Genomic DNA, 17321 nt, shown 5'->3' on the forward strand with positions numbered 1-17321 from the left:
CAGTAATTTCACTTAAATGACAATAATAGGTCATTTTCATTGCCATTTAAGTGAAATTACTGAACTTAAATATACGAGCTTGATAAAAATGATCATTCTAGAAGAAAATTTCAGATGGCACTTAAAGGCTTTTGCATCTGAACTCTTCATATATATGTGTGTATATTTAGGCTATATATTATATACATACACATTTTAACATAAATCTGATGATTAAAAATCACAGTTATTATTATTAGAGCATTATGGGATCAATGGCACGTTATGTTTTTTGGTAAAGTAGAAAGTTAATCTGTTTTTTGTTTAAGTTTATGTTTTTTGGTAAAGTTATCCAGGTAATCCATGCACAAAGAAAGCTTGCACACTGTGTTTAGTATGCCATTTAAAAAATACTCTTAGTCAGTTTATCTCTATTCTCTCATTGGTTGGCTATTTTCCTCCTGTGTTGTGATTGTTAGTGGGTAACGATGCTGTGTGTTTCTCTGATTGGTTCAGGGATAATGACTTCGACTATCTGGAGTTCCGGCTGTGGATCGGTCTGTGGTCTGGGTTTCTGTGTCTGATCCTGGTCGCCACAGACGCCAGTTTCCTGGTGCAGTATTTCACCCGCTTTACTGAGGAAGGCTTTTCTGCTCTCATCAGCTTCATCTTCATCTACGACGCTTTTAAGAAAATGATCAAGCTGGCTCACCATCATCCAATCAACTCCGGCTATGACATAGACATGGTCACGCAGTACGGGTGCCACTGCAGTCCTCCAGACGGTGAGGCCATCAGTGACAAAGAGAATAATAATCTGGATTTATGTCGTCTTCAACGGTTTTGTATTAATAGGAATATATTAATATAATAATAGTTGTATTTTAATATCAATACTTGTTTTCTGAGAAAATATCGAATTATTTAAAAGTAATTTTTTACCCTATTGAAAAAAAATACTTTATTTTAATCAGTATAATAATTTTTTTTGTTTTTATTATGCTGAAATAATGCATCAGTGAACAAGAAAATGAGATAGAACGTGTGAAATTGAGAGAGAAAACTACAAAAATAATCATGTTGTGTTTGTCGTCATTTTTATAAATATTTTCTTTTTTTTTATTAATATGAACATATTACTAAAATAATAGTAACAGATTGATATTAATACTTGTTTTCACCGAAAATATCATAATATTTAAAAGTTAATTTTTACCCTATTGACAAATTGTTAATTTTGTTTTAATTTTTATAATTTTATTTTTACGTTTTGTTTATCGTTCAATTATTCAAATGACTTGGATATTCTTTTTGGAAAGCTGGACAAAATACCGATCAAAGTGTATATATATATATATATATATATATATATATATATATATATATATATATATATATATATATATATATATATATATATATATATATATATATATTATTATATTATTATATTATTATTATTATTTATTTTTTTTGGCAGAGTAACAAACTCAGGGATTTCATTTGAATGCTAACATTCAATATCAGATTTAATATAAAGATAAACTCATATTTTACATTATCATATTTTGTGTTTTTCTTTCAAAAGGCAACAGTTCAGGTCTGTACATGGAGAAAATGGAAGCCCTGATGAACAGCACTGGACAGGTACATGCTCTCTGTGTTTGTGTGATTTATTATTACATTATTACTGTATTACCCACAATGCATCAGTACACCCAGATACGTTAAAAACGGCCATTTATTAGCTAGTTGCACAAGTACAAACAGATTGAATGTTGTTTTGTGTTTTTAATTGATAAGAAAGAGTATAATTGTTTGTGCCTGCGCAGCATCACTTGAACGCGACCTGGATGTCGCTGACCCGCACCGAGTGTGTGGAGTGGGGCGGTCAGCTGCTCGGACCAGCATGTGAATACGTCCCTGATATCACGCTGATGTCCTTCATTCTGTTCTTCGGCACATACACCTGCTCCATGGGCCTGAAGAAGTTCAAAACCAGCAGATTTTTCCCAACTACGGTACACTGACACACACACGCCGTCATCACACATTAATGAGGATCTTAATGGGGTTGTACTGTACGCATGAGGATGTAGGAAAACCACTACACCCACAGCCACATGTGTACACACACGCACACACACACACTTTAAGCTTCAATCTGAAAGTCATTGCTTTTGAATTAAACCAGTCTTTTGGTTTGGCAGCTCTAATGGAAAATAGCCCATCACTGATCCTTACAAAAATGCTGCAGCATATTACCAATCTGCACTCATTAAAACATTGTAAGTCTCCATTAATCTCCACTAATTAGAGATTACAGATTTAAAGATTATAGTTTTCACTTTTGATTCTGGTATTTATTGTGCATTTCTACTCCGTGATCAGTGATGTATTTCTGTTTGATTTCTGATTATGGAGAATGCAACATACATTTCTTCATTAGACATTTTTGATTGCAAATCATTATAATATTAGTTTATTATAGATCTTTTGTAATAAATCTTAATCTTAGTAATTTTTTTTATAATTTTTTTTTTTAGATTTTTTTCTATCTATCTATCTATCTATCTATCTATCTATCTATCTATCTATCTATCTATCTATCTATCTATCTATCTATCTATCTATCTATCTATCTATCTATCTATCTATCTATCTATCTATCTATCTATCTATCTATCTATCTATCTATCTATCTATCTATCTCTCTGTCTGTCTGTCTGTCTGTCATTCATTTTATCCATCCATCCTGATGTTGAAATGCCCATGTGTCATTTAAACTTCTGATGTGAATTGTCACGCTGAATGGTTGTTTACATTTTGCAGATCCGCAAACTGATCAGTGATTTTGCCATTATTCTCGCCATTTTCATCTTCTGCGGTGTGGACGCCCTGGTCGGCGTTGATACGCCCAAACTAATAGTGCCAAGTGAATTCAAGGTGTGTATTTGTGTTTTGAAAAGGTTTAATCTCTTTTGAGGACCCATCTATGTTACAATAATCCTTTAATAGTGCCACATTATACCTTCAAACTGCTCATTGATGTATGACACTTGAAACCTCTAATACGTGTGTGTGTGTGTGTGTGTGTGTGTGTGTGTGTGTGTGTGTGTGTGTGTGTGTGTGTGTGTGTGTGTGTGTGTGTGTGTGTGACAACAAACAGACAAGAATTAAGAATTCTGTGGTCGTATTGTTGCAACAAAATCTGTATTGACAAGCTGAATCAATATAGTGTCCACTTCATATTAGCTTTCATTAGTAATGTCAACAACCCATAATACATTTTATAATGATGATCAAATGATTTTACATGATAGATCAATAGATAATTTAGTTTAAAATGTTGTTATGATGCTCATATTCCTATTTGAATATACATAAACTTTATAATGAATACATATTATGTAATGTTTGCTATTAATGTTGTCTTGTCATGCTTAAAACAGTATAATTAAATATATTTCATATATGTATATATAATATATGTATATATAAACAATATATACTGTATACATTCATATATATAAAATATATCTAACTTTAAAATGAATATAACCTATATATATTTGTATATTTTTATATATATAACATTATAAATTCTAATATACATAGTATTTTGTGTTATACCGTGTATGTATATATGTATATAATGATATATATATAATGTACATTATAACTTTTTATAACTTTATTTTATAACTTATATATATATATATATATATATATATATATATATATATATATATATATATATATATATATATATATATATATATATATATATATTAGAAATGTTATAATATTATTTAAATAATATAATTATGAATAATATATTTACATTATTCAAATACATTTATATACAATACATTACTTATATAATATTATAGAATTTTTAAGATAGCCTACATACATATTACATATTTACATTTATAAAGAAAATCAATGGATGTTTATATTATAGTATAGTATAGTAATGTGATTAAATTTCTAATTATCCTGTGTTCTACCCTAAATAGCCGACGAGTCCCCATCGTGGATGGTTTGTTCCCCCATTTGGAGGAAACCCTTGGTGGGTTTGCCTGGTGTCGCTGTTACCCGCTCTCCTGGTCACCATCCTCGTCTTCATGGACCAGCAGATCACAGCAGTCATCGTCAACCGCAAGGAGCACAAGCTCAAGGTACTGTTGTGGAATATTATCAGGGATTATCATCAGAGGATTACACCGGCACACGTGGAGCTATACTGACCGCAAAACACTATTACAGGAATTACATTTCAAACACAAGACGGTGTTTAATACGGAAGAGCACTTATTTATTTTACATTATTTTTCCCATTTGAGTGCAGAAGGGAGCTGGGTACCACCTGGACCTGTTCTGGGTCTCCATTCTCATGATTTTGTGTTCGTTCATGGGGCTGCCCTGGTACGTAGCGGCGACCGTCATCTCCATCGCCCACATAGACTCGATCAAGATGGAGACTGAGACCTCAGCGCCTGGGGAACAGCCCAAATTCCTTGGAGTCAGGTGAAGGAAAATGCATTTTAATCTTGCTTGAGACAGCTTAAAGAGGCTATATGTAGAATTCAGAAACCCTTGTTATTAGCGACACCGGTGGCCGTTAAGTGAACTGCAGCCAGTAACTTATTTCTCGTACTCACACTCGTGTAAACATAACGTACAAGAGACTGAACGTGATTAAATGCCCCGATATACTCATGGTGTTCTTTGCTTAGAAGTAAAAAGAAGTTGGAGATAAATTGCAGCGATATGTTAATGAACATCCAGACGTCGTCCGCGCTGCTGAGAGCGACGTTTAGATGAATATGTAAATATGTGCTGCGCGTTTTCCTCTCAATAACAAAATAAACACACAACAATAACGACAATAAGTGAGAAAGCAGCAGTTAAGAAACTATCTGAGCATAGAGATGTGGAAATGTTTGCTCTAGATCTGTGATTCACTGGCATCATGTTGACAGAAGAGGTCATTCAAATTACACTGTAATGATAGTTTGATCAATAAATATACTTTGTAAATATATACAGACTATATCTGGCTATAGTTTGAATTAATCCCTTTTCGCTGCATGACACATTGACACTACAGTGCAGAATAGTTCAGTTCAGAAGAGTCCTTCACATAAAAATCAGTCCGTAGGCTTTCATAGACAACTTAGAAAGTCGGGAAAGATCTAATTTTTAAGTTTCCTTGCAAGCTGTTCACACATTGGTAATAAAAAACCATTAATTAATGAAAATTCTTACATATAGCCCCTTTCAATCATTGTAAACTGTATTTAAACTATGCAAAACATGATTACAGCATCATCATATGTCTGTCCTTATCAAGTACTTTCTAGAATCTGGCCAGTTTTGTTGTAGTTTTGACCAATGAGATTTAGCTGTGGGCGGGACTATGTAACACAGTTTTACTAAACCGTATCCAAACAACCTAGTATTTTTGTCTCGTTTTCAATTACAAATATCAAAAAAATTCCTAAATCAAGATAATATTGCTTTAAGTGTTTTCATATTTTATTTTATTTCAGTTAACACTTATTTTATTGCAAGCAACTAAAAATGATTTTATAGTTATAGTTTCAGTTAACTATAACAACACTGATTTTGAAACTTTATTCAGAAAAGTAAATGTAAGTAAATACATAACTATATAGGCTTTTTTTTATTTGTCATTACAAAAACACAACAAAATAACTAAAACTTTAACTAAAATTAAAATGAAAACAAAATATAAAAACTAATTCAAAATATGAATAAAAACTAATAAGATCTCAATTACACTGATCAAAGTTAAGTGAGTTTATGCTTAAAACAAGCGGTAAAATTAAGATTGTTTGTTTAGTTTTAAGCATAAGTCAGAAAACAAGACTTAGTCATTTTGCTTCTCAAGTAAATGTTTCTTGATTTAAGAATGTTATTTGTACTGGAAAATAAGACAAAAATACTGAGAAAGAAATATGCATTTTTACAAAAAATAATATGGCTGATATAATAGTGAAATATAAACAATACGATTCAATGACAGCAAATGAGATTGCAATATTTTACACGATGTATAAATAAACTGGGAAAACAGGAGTAGTTTATTATCATTAACATTTATTATCCATTGACTGTCACAAGGAGGAAGTTACACTCCCGTTTTATCAGCCAAGCAGACATTATCAGCTGATGCTAATAATCTCAAAATGACTGAATATCTCTAATAAAATATCTGATAAATCATATATTGTTTTTTTTGTGTCACATAACATCCTCTAGATCCAGTTAATGTTTACGTGTCCGTGGCTCATGCTTGTTTTGTCGATTCTTTCTCCTACAGAGAGCAGAGAGTCACGGGAATAATGGTGTTCATTTTGACGGGCCTGTCGGTTTTCATGGCCCCCGTTCTGAAGGTTTGAACTTTTATATTTCATAAACTATATCTATACTGTCTTTTCACATTCTGATACTTATCATTGTCCAAGAAAATAAGAGAGAATGTTACAAAACAAACCCAGTGTAATGAAAATAGACGTTTCATGGTTTTAGAGTTCATGTGTACTGCTAAAAGTTGACAAAACACACGTTTTTAGCAGATATACATATTTATCATTTTTTTATTCTCTTCTGGGAAAACTGACCACAAATATGAATGACTCATGACTGTGGCTTGTAATATCAGGAAGCAAATATTGATTCATAGTTGTCATGTAAACTAAAGAATATTTGAGAAAATATGAATTGTGTCTACAAAATAGTTCTTAGGGTATTTTAAGCAATTCTAGTTATTTAAAAAGAATGAATTATAAGGCTTATACAACTCAAGCCCTTATCCAGATCTCCATGAAACTTAAGCTGTATTTCAGAACTAATAAAAAAGCACCATGGTTCTTCCTTTTTTGCTATTTAATATCTTATTCATCATATATAAGGGTATTTGCATGCACAAAATATACGTTTTTCTGGACATGTACCATAGTAGTACTATAATATTCCTGGATGTACCATGTAAACACTGTAGTTTATGGATTCCAGTACCAATGTACAGTATATATCAAAGTATTATGTTGATAATACCATCTGATACGTTTTAGGAAAGTCCAAAAACCCATTATATCCCATGGTACTTTTTTTTCGAGGTTAGTGCAGTTACTGCCCCCTGCTGGACATTAACTTTGTAAACATCAAAATTTGGTAAAGAGGATATTGACCTCGAATGGGAAAAAACTCCAGGATGCGAGATGAGACCGAGGCTTTCATTCCTGTGAGCTTTTAGTCAATAACACAAATTCTGTTTCATTATAAACTCTTTGCTTTGCACAAATCTCCTCTTTTGGAGCATTAGGTTGGGATTTGGGGTGTGTTCGGTGGACATAGCTTTTTGTCTTCACGTAACCTTTGAATATGCAGAATATGTGTGTACAAAATGGCTTTATGTGTTTGAAGACAGATGACTGCAGTATTATGTATCTAATGCTCATATGTTTGATCTCTGCAGTTCATTCCTATGCCCGTCCTGTACGGCGTGTTCCTCTACATGGGTGTCGCCTCTCTCAATGGCGTCCAGGTGAGTGTCATGTTACTGTTCAGCAGAAAAAGCCCTTAATCCTGCTGACTTACCTGATCTCCGCCGGAGCCTGGGAACCCCAGCGATTCCAGAACTTGATCTGAGTTCGGAAAAGTCGGGATAAGTCAGGAATAGTCAGGATTTTCAGGGTGTAATATGTCTGGCTGTACCTAAAGGACAGAGTTGGGCATCAGAATGTTTGTTTTATTAATGGTGATTTCTGTTAAACCTTTGATGCATAACAAGCTGTTGGCAACAACACCTTAGCAACATCTTATTAATTCAGATAGCCACAATAGTTTGCATAGTGGCAATACTTTCATTTTATTTTAATGTTTTGCTTCTCTTTCAATAAAATGTCAAACTCTTAAATATATATTTTAACATTGACATATTATGTATTTAAATAAATGATTTTCAATATATTTTAATGTTTTGCTTTTCTTTCAATAAATCGTAAAACTCTTAAATATATATATTAAACGATATGTTTTTATAATTTACATATTATGTATTTAAATAAAAAAATATTTTAAATAATTATAAATACAATTATTTTAAATAAAAAATATATGTATCTATTGTATATTAAATATATTTTTTAATAGTATAATATATATTTAAAAAAATTATACATTTATTTAAAATGTTTGTATTCTATTTTTTATGTTTATTTAATATAAGATAAATTAATATTAAAAACATATAGTATACACACATAAACATAAAATTATTTATTATACTTTTATTTATATTATATAATATGTCAATTTAAAAAAATGTGTATTAAAAAAATCTAAAAACACACATTATATATATAATTATATATATATATGAATAGATATTTTTAAATATAATTAATTTATATAGATATTTAAAAATATATATTTATGCTTTTTATATTTTTTCGGGGGAAACAGAATAATCTGTTGAATAATCTAAACTATGAATAAACATTTGTGTGTGTGTGTGTGTGTGTGTGTGTGCAGTTTATGGATCGTCTGGAGCTCTTGTTGATGCCAGCGAAACACCAACCAGATCTGATCTACCTGAGACACGTCCCACTCAGACGGGTTCACTTGTTCACCTTCATACAGGTGTGTGTGTGTGTGTGTGTGTGTGTGTGTGGTCGCATGCTCATCCTCATGCAAGGCTCAGCTCTATAGCTTTAGTGCTGTCTATGCATCATTAATGTGTGTGTTCTGTGCACAGGTGCTCTGTTTGGCCCTCCTGTGGATCCTGAAGTCAACGGTAGCAGCCATCATCTTTCCCGTCATGGTGAGTATGTGATCTGCAAACACACACATAATACTTCCATGAACTGCATCCAGTCAGTTTAATCACTATCTGATACAGAATTGCACACTAAACTGGAAAAACTAATGAAGTCAACACAGAACTTTTGTTCTCTAGTTCTTAAGACATTGCACACATCAGTTTATACTTGTTCAGCAAGTAAAAGACCTTTAATATAATTGTAAAAACTCTTTCAGGTCGTGGTTCACATGTGAAATCTTTAATGATTTTACAAAGTAAACAAGATGAACACTTACAACAACTTGGGTTTACTTGATTATCCGTACATAATTTTTTAGAAAACCCATGTTAAAATATGAGTATCAAATATGATACATCAGGCTTTCTCTCAATCGTCATTGTATTGTATTGTATTGTATTGTATTATATGTTAGACCCCCACAATAAAAACTACAGAGCTTTCATCATAAAACCAAGCATTTAATTATCATCATACTAAGACATATTATTGGGAGTTATAGAGTGACAGTTGATATTTACATGCATTTATATAAGTAGTCATATAACATTATACAGTTATTTATGTTAGAACTGCTCCATATTCTCACTATATCACGCTATATGAGCCATAAAAGCCTGATGAATCAAATATGACTCTCAACAAAAAGAAACGCACATGCAAACTTTTGTCTAAAGGCTAAATAAACCATTAAATGTGGCTATTATGTCATATGGCAGGCTTTAACACAGCCAATAACAGTTCTTTTGCACGCGTCTGAGATCTCTCTCTCTGTCGGCTTTCTAGATTCTTGCGTTGGTCGCGGTGAGAAAGGCCATGGATTACCTGTTCTCGCAGCACGATCTCAGTTACCTGGATGACGTCATGCCCGAGAAAGACAAGAAGAAGAAGGAGGATGAGAAGAAGAAGAAGAGAAAGAAAGGAAGCATTGACAGTGACATGAACGACGTGAGTGGAATCTCTTTTATTTGTGCGTTTAGGGTTTAGAAGCGGTGTTGCTGTAAAACTCCAGTGGTAAGAATATCCCAACCCTGCGTTCACAGTCGGATTTCCCAGCCGTTGAGAATGTTCCCAGCATAAAGATCTCCATGGAGACCATGGAACAGGATCCAGTGCTGGGGGAGAAGCCCTCAGACAGTGAGTAAACACACAGGGTTTCCCTCGGCCTCGCGCAGGGCTTCCAGACGTTACTCTGTCCTGTTACTAACAACTCAAATAATGGCTCTTCCCTCCCCTCTCCTCGCTGTCGTCACACACTCCTTCGTGATTTCTCCAGAAAACATCTCTTAATCCCATCTTTCTCTTTGTTTACGGTGTTGCTTGGTTTCCTGGTCTGTGTGGATCAATAATCCGCTCTTAACAGATAACAAATGCTTAATCACTGCAGTGCGCATGTATTAATAAAGTCAACATGCGTTCAAAATGGGCCTTATTTACTTTCCCGTCGCATGTTCCTGGTCTTTTTGTGCAGGATTCATTCCAAAGAAAAAATGTTTGTTTCCATAATCTTTCATCAAAATAACTTTTTTGTCCGATGTCATCAAGCGCTCTTATTTCTCAATCTCTCCAAGCTCCTGGATTTACTCTGGTCTATAGGGACGGGAATTATGTGGAATTTAATGATTACGGTAGCAAGTTCAGGTCCGTAACGGTTGCTTTGAAGATTCTGTTTGTAATTTTTGGAATATACGATGTACAGTGTTTGATAAAACAAGACGCCTGTTGTTACCTGTTGAACATACTGTTCAAAAGTTTAGGGTCAGTAATACTTTTAGTCTATAAGGATGCATTAAACTAGTCGAAAGTGACAGTAAAGACAATTATAATGTTACAAAAGATTTCTATATCAAATAAATGCTGTTCTTTTGAACTTTCTAGCCATCAAAGACAGTTTCCACAAAGATATGAAGCAGCACAACTGTTTTTAATATTGATAATATTCAGAAATGTTTCTTGAGCAGCAAATCATCATATTAGAATGATGAAGGATCATGTGACACTGAAGACTGGAGTAATGATGCTGAAAATTCAGCTTTTATCACAGGAATAAATTGTTAAAAAATATTCAAACAGTTATTTTAAATTGAATTAATATTTTACAATATATATATATATATTTTATCAAAGAAATGAAGCCTTGATGAGCAGAAGAGACTTTTCAAAAACATTTAAAGAAATCTTTCTGACCCCAATACCACTAAAAGATGTTTCCACATGTTTTTGTTGATTCATATCTGACCATAAGCTGCAATAATAGTCATGATTAATAATATTAAATATTATACAATATTTCCAATGGCTAAACTCAAGTCTTGACTTAAATATCCTGTTTTCACTCACATTACGGAAGTAAATTGGGTTGCAAACACAGTCTCATGTTGACTTTATCTGGATGGGTTGTGGATCTAAATTTCCTGTTCCTTACTATCTCTTTTTATTCTAACTACTAACCAATCAACTCCTTTACAGCTGCATCGTAACCCCTTTATATGAACCCTCTAAGATCTGATCATCTGACGTGTGTGTGTTTGTATATATAATAACAGTACGTTTGTTTGTTTGTTTGTTTCTTATAGGAAATAAGCCCATGTCCTTCCTCACTCCCTACTGATGGAAAGCACTTTTTCCCTTCCGTGACTATGTCAAGGTAAGTGTGTGTGTGTGTGTGTGTGTGTGTTTTAATATCACTATTAGTCAAAATAGTATAATCTCTGTATAATATCAGTTTTTAATTGCAAGATATTTAAAGTGTACCTAAAGTATACTTGCAATAGTTCCATATTAGCAGAATCAAAAATACTTCATTATATCTTTAGTTGGACCTCAGTACTATTTCCTATGGAAGCTTGTTTCCGCCACTGAATAATAAATAAATAATAATAATTGCGACTTTATATCTCGCAATTGTGACTTTTTTTCTCAGAATTGCGTGATATGAAGTCAGAATTGTGAGAAATAAAGTCGCAATTCTGAGAAATAAAATCGCAATTGCGAGATATAAAGTCGCAATTCTGAGAAATAAAGTCGCAATTGCGAGATATAAAGTCGCAATTCTGAGAAATAAAGTAGCAATTGCGAGATATAAAGTCGCAATTCTGAGAAATAAAGTCGCAATTGCGAGATATAAAGTCACAATTCGGAGAAATAAAGTCGCAATTGTGAGATATAAAGTCACAATTCTGAGAAATAAAGTCGCAATTGCGAGATATAAAGTCGCAATTCTGAGAAATAAAGTCGCAATTGCAAGATATAAAGTCGCAATTGTAGGATATAAAAAATCGCAAATATCTTTTAAAATGTTTTATTCTGTGGCAGAAACAAGCTTCCATAATTTCCAGATAACAAAAGTGCATTAAGTACAAAATTAGTTGTTCCAGTTTAGCAGACTTTTAAGTATACCAATTTAGTATACCAACAGTACAATTGCAGGGTATTTATATAAAGTATGTAACATGTAAATGTATTTGTTGTGTACTTAGCATAAAATAAATGTATTTCAAATATATTTTAGTATATTTATTTTTAAATATGGTTAGGCCATAAAAATATAATGACTATAAAAAAATTAATGGAAGTCTATGCAATGCCCACTAATGTGTGTGTGTACTTGTCTTTGTGAGGACCATTTTTAGACCATCAGAGTGAGTAAAGTGAGAACTTCCTGAGACCCCTTTAAAGGCCTGTTTGAGGGTCAAGACTTGGCTATAGTTAGGTTAAGGGTTAGGGTTAGGCACTTATTTGTGGTAGTTAAGGTAGTAAGGCGCTTGAGAATGCACTATGTCAATGAATGTCTTCACGAAGATAACTGTACGAACATGAGTCAGTAGGTCTGAGCTTGTGTGCACATGCATATCTATATTTACCCAGCTCAGTTCAGCATGAATATCATGTTGGCTCAAGCTAGTTTATGGTAGTTAGCGCTGGTTTTGGCCTTAAAACAGTCAATTAAATCAATTAGCATCATAAATGATGCATGTCTATGAGTTCACATGTTTATGTGTGTATGCAAGGCTGTATGTTTTGAAATATCTAACAGCTTTCTGTCTTTCTCTTTCACCTAGTCAGGATTTAAACCCCTTTAAGAAGATGGTGCCTCAGATCAGAATCGATTTGGACTCAGACAACAACAAATTCTTCTGGAAAACTCCATCCTCTGAGACGTCCCTTTAAACACTTGTGAAAACACACACGTTTAGGTCCAGATGATGGTTTGAAAATGAAAAACTTTGCTGAAAGTCTAAACTAATGGATGGATGTCATTTCAACACTACAACCAATAGCTGCACAAACACAAATCAAAAAAAAGTGTGAAACTTTATGTCCTCCCGACATTTTGGTAGCGTTAGCCTACTTTTTTTTTAGGGGGTGTTTTTGCTATCGTTTTAGTTTTAAGTTCTGGGTCCAGACTGATTTTTGTTCCAATACTTTTTATAACCATAATATTTTATTAAATGGAAAATATATAAGAATGATGACATAATCAGTCTTAATCCAATTGTATAAAATAAATTTGCAGTTTGAGTTTTTCTTTTGGCCAAATAACTGCTCTTCATTCAAATGAGCACATTAGATCAATCTATTTTTAAATGTCTTTGAACAAATTTGTATTAGTGTCTCCGTTCTCTTTGATACTTTGCGTATTTAAGCGTATATTACTGAACCACAATTGTGGGCGCAACTATTTATCCCATTAAGGGAAACTTCGGTTTGAAAGACACAATTAGCCTACTTAAATCTTTCCTGTGCTTAAGAAGACACTTCAAAAAGTGGGAAACACTCGATATGAATCTAATTTTCTAGTTCTACCTCTTGTAATGGACTGTAGGTGCCAGGCACTTGAGTGAAGTGAAGCATTTCTCTATGCAGTACGTTACGGACGTCAACGGCGATCTTAAAGTCACGTGACCGGAAGAGTGGCCATCGCGCCGGAAGCCTCTTCAACATTCTTCTGTCTATGAAATTCCCTCCGCCCTTTTGTGAACTCAAGATCTGTTTCTTCGTTCATAAATGACAATCCATAACAGGGCGGACACTTTCAATGTGATTGCGTTCTATGTATTTACTATGAAGCAGTTGATTTATGGTGATTTTATTGTCTGGATATTTTTATGTACTTTTTTTAAAAAGAAGTAATGCTGTAGATAGAGACATCTTTTATACTGAGATGAGAGGTGTAAGGACTTAATAATAAGATTTAATGTTAAACAGCTGCACCAAAGTGACAGAAATATGCAAATTTCCTTGTTTGTGTGTTTGTGTGTGAGAACTTATGCTGCCATTAAGAAAGATCATTTCTCTTACGTTCAGCACGAAGATATTTCAGTCAGCAAATCGGGTGTAGAATATTTCTAACAATTATAACGTATAAATCCACAGTCATTAAAACTTGAATATAGACACAAGTCAGTGTTTGTACATAGGTCTGTTTATCATCATTATCTCATCCTCAATAATGTCTTCCATTTCTTTTGATTGAATCAAATTGCTCTATCAAGGACTAAACTGTCGTAGTGAGATGCATATGCAAGATGACGTTTTCATGAATCATTTCTTTTAGATGCACACCTGTTTTTTGTTTGGTTTTTTAAACCTGTTGAGATGTATTTATTGTCCTTCTGTTCTCTTCTGGAAGCTGTCTTACTCTCTGATTATAACGATGACGCTACAGGCAATAATGAGATTAACAGTTGATCACTGTTCTGTAAAAGGGAATCACCATGTAGCACTCTGAGGCGATGGGCAAATTAAAGCAATTATTAAAACGCATTCTCATGGTGTTATGCATTTAAATGAGCTTTTGTATGCTGAATCAATCATGGTAACATTGTTTACTACATAGAAATTACACAAGGACACTCTTTGACTTAGAAATGTTGCACACATGCTTCATATAGGCCTATTCATTGATTCAAGATATGGATTTGGGTTCATTTGATTTGCACTTTTATGTGAATATGTTTAAGTTTTAAAAATGACCAATAAGTCTAAATCCAGATTAAAACGCACTCATCACCTACCCATTACATTCAGGAAAAATAAACCTTTCAGAATCTCCCTCTGAGGTCAAAGTGCTCCAGGCCAAAGCGGATATGTAACAGAACCTGAAACAGGAATCTGGGTTTAATCTGGATAAAAGCCCAGGCCAGAGACACCGTGTTCTAGTCCTTGTAATCTCTGACCTTCAAGACACAGAGAATTCTAAAGAAGATCAAGAGAATTCCATAGAACTGGAATGATCTCCCTCCTCCTCACCTGTCCGAATCCAACATCCCAGCCAACTGAAATCTGTGTTCCAAATTATTATGCAAGTTATAACTTATCAGTAGGATTTCAGTACAGTAAACATTCAGTTTTTAGTTTTTCAAAGAAAGTGTTGTTTTATTTCTCATATCTTTTTAGATAACTGGTATAGGATATCAATGTTTTAAATAGTTTGCCAGGTTTTCTTAGCACTGTAAAAAGTGATTAGATGACTTAACTTAAAAAAAATTGAGGAAACCCATTGCCTTAAAATGAAGTAAATAAACGTCATGCCTAATCGAAAAAAATAAGTAGGCCTAATGTGGAATTGTCAAGTTCACATAGGCTAACTTTTTTTTTTTTTTTTTAATTAAGCATTAAGTTTATGTAGGCTACTTAATAATTGTAATTAATTGCCAATGTGTGAACAGCTTGTAAAGTAACTTAAAAAGTTTCTAGGTTGTCTATTTGAAAGCTTTTTAATGATGATTTTTATGTGAAGGACTCGGGGCGTTTTTGCCGGGAAAATCAAAAGAATATGACGTTTACGTGCGCTCCCGAGAGCCTCTCTTCCATTCAACGACACACGAAACATTTAAACAATAACAATTCAGGATATGCCTTACTAATGTTTCAGAAAAAGTTCCATTAATGATGTAGCCTATAAATAAAGGTTTGTGCTAACGTTCTGAGAACATGATTAAAGACCAGATAACTTTGAACGAACGTCTACCTGAATAGCCCGTTTGTTCATGAGAAAACCTTGTCAGAATATTAAGCAAAAGTTCTGAAAACGTTCCCTGTTGCTGCATAACACAATATTCTCATTTCTAGCAATTCTTTGACCTAATCCTTGACGTTTAGTCTCGTCGTATAGCCTAATTGCTTTCACTCACATGTTTCGCTGAGATAAACCGTGTTTGCACGAAGATGAACGGGAGAATGACTGGTAATTATTTAAATTGCTCACTATCACGGCATAGGCCTCTTTCAAAAAGATAATCAGAGCTGAGATTCGCATATTTTCCATTTCAGTAAGCTAATCGACGGATCTCATCACGGGAATGGATTTAGCAAGTAATGAAGCAAAAAGACACCGGGCTAAATGTCATCATATGGTTGGACAACTTTAACACGGAGTTGTTAGAAGTTACTTTGATCATCTCCTGATAAGGGTCTTTTCGCAGGAATTTCACCTTCACTGTCCTGCACACACTGATAATGGGATGTATAAACGCACGTCTGCTCTATTAACCCATGGGTCACAGTATAGCAGTGAGTATATGGGGAATATAGACCTCTGGGATGAAGCCAGGAGGAACCTTTCATTGATCATCCTTCAGCTGTCGACCACTGTGCCACACCATCTCTCAATACTAATTACCCCACTAAGTTTTATATTTTGATGTAGGGTGACATGGGGTAAGATGTTCCCCCATGTTGAGAACAATGTGGATTTATTTTTAAACAGTAGGCCTAACATATTTAGAGATATAAGTTTAGCATGATGATGCATCAACCAATATGTTATTATAGGTAATAAATCGAAACATAATTTAGATGATTTGCTAATTTAGATGTAATTTATTATCAAAACAAAATGTAAAATATAAAAAGAGGGGTAAAATGGCCCCTACTGGGGGTAAGAAGTCCCCCCGGATAAACTTTTACACAATATGTAAATTACTTTTGATATAATTCTTATTAATATATATCATTTTTTTAAGCGTCATTAATGTAAAATACTAAATCAACTATACTGTTTGAAATGTTATATTTTGACAATTTAGTTGAATAATTCAATAACTGACAGATAAAGCAGAAAAGAGATTTATCTGAAAGGTAAAATTATTCTGTACAGGCATATCAATATTTACTTATTTAATTACCCATATTTTATATGAAGAAATGTCATAATAGCAGCACTATGAATATGAATGCAAGTTGAACGATTTAACTCAACCAAATTTTTAATGAAGGTGAAGATGTCTGAAATGTTCATTTAATTCATGCAAATACTGAATTATAACCCCATTAATTACAATAATTATTCAATTAAAAAAAAAAACTCTAACAACATGCTACTTGGTGACTTCTGTGCCAATTCTGGGTAGCTCATTTTACCTCAGTGATCTAATTTTAAATATATCTAATATAAATTTTACTCCACAAATCCCTCATTAACAAATAGATGCAAAAAACATGATATTCAACATGTCATAGATCACTATTTTCCAGAGACACAAA

The 17321-nt window shown here is 33.2% G+C and overlaps 1 protein-coding gene across 3 annotated transcripts in view; it reads left to right on the forward strand.

Moving 5' to 3' along the window:
* Positions 1 to 14610, forward strand: part of slc4a4b (solute carrier family 4 member 4b) — a 59625-nt gene extending 45015 nt beyond the window's left edge. For 2 of the 3 annotated variants that reach the window (XM_081391569.1, XM_081391571.1), the window contains 14 exons: positions 496 to 764; positions 1568 to 1626; positions 1812 to 2000; positions 2812 to 2925; positions 4002 to 4163; positions 4334 to 4512; positions 6332 to 6404; positions 7490 to 7558; positions 8548 to 8655; positions 8771 to 8836; positions 9621 to 9782; positions 9878 to 9971; positions 11411 to 11481; positions 12896 to 14610. In XM_081391569.1, coding sequence (XP_081247695.1) covers positions 496 to 764; positions 1568 to 1626; positions 1812 to 2000; positions 2812 to 2925; positions 4002 to 4163; positions 4334 to 4512; positions 6332 to 6404; positions 7490 to 7558; positions 8548 to 8655; positions 8771 to 8836; positions 9621 to 9782; positions 9878 to 9971; positions 11411 to 11445 — 1579 coding nt within the window. In that variant the 3' untranslated portion in view covers positions 11446 to 11481; positions 12896 to 14610. The remainder of the gene's footprint in view (positions 1 to 495; positions 765 to 1567; positions 1627 to 1811; positions 2001 to 2811; positions 2926 to 4001; positions 4164 to 4333; positions 4513 to 6331; positions 6405 to 7489; positions 7559 to 8547; positions 8656 to 8770; positions 8837 to 9620; positions 9783 to 9877; positions 9972 to 11410; positions 11482 to 12895) is intronic. The other variant, XM_081391570.1, reaches the window with a different exon arrangement.
* The last annotated feature ends 2711 nt before the right edge of the window (positions 14611 to 17321 follow it).

The sequence above is a fragment of the Scardinius erythrophthalmus genome (assembly GCF_964197995.2).
Source record: "Scardinius erythrophthalmus genome assembly, chromosome: 17".
NCBI classification, from domain to species: domain Eukaryota; kingdom Metazoa; phylum Chordata; class Actinopteri; order Cypriniformes; family Leuciscidae; genus Scardinius; species Scardinius erythrophthalmus.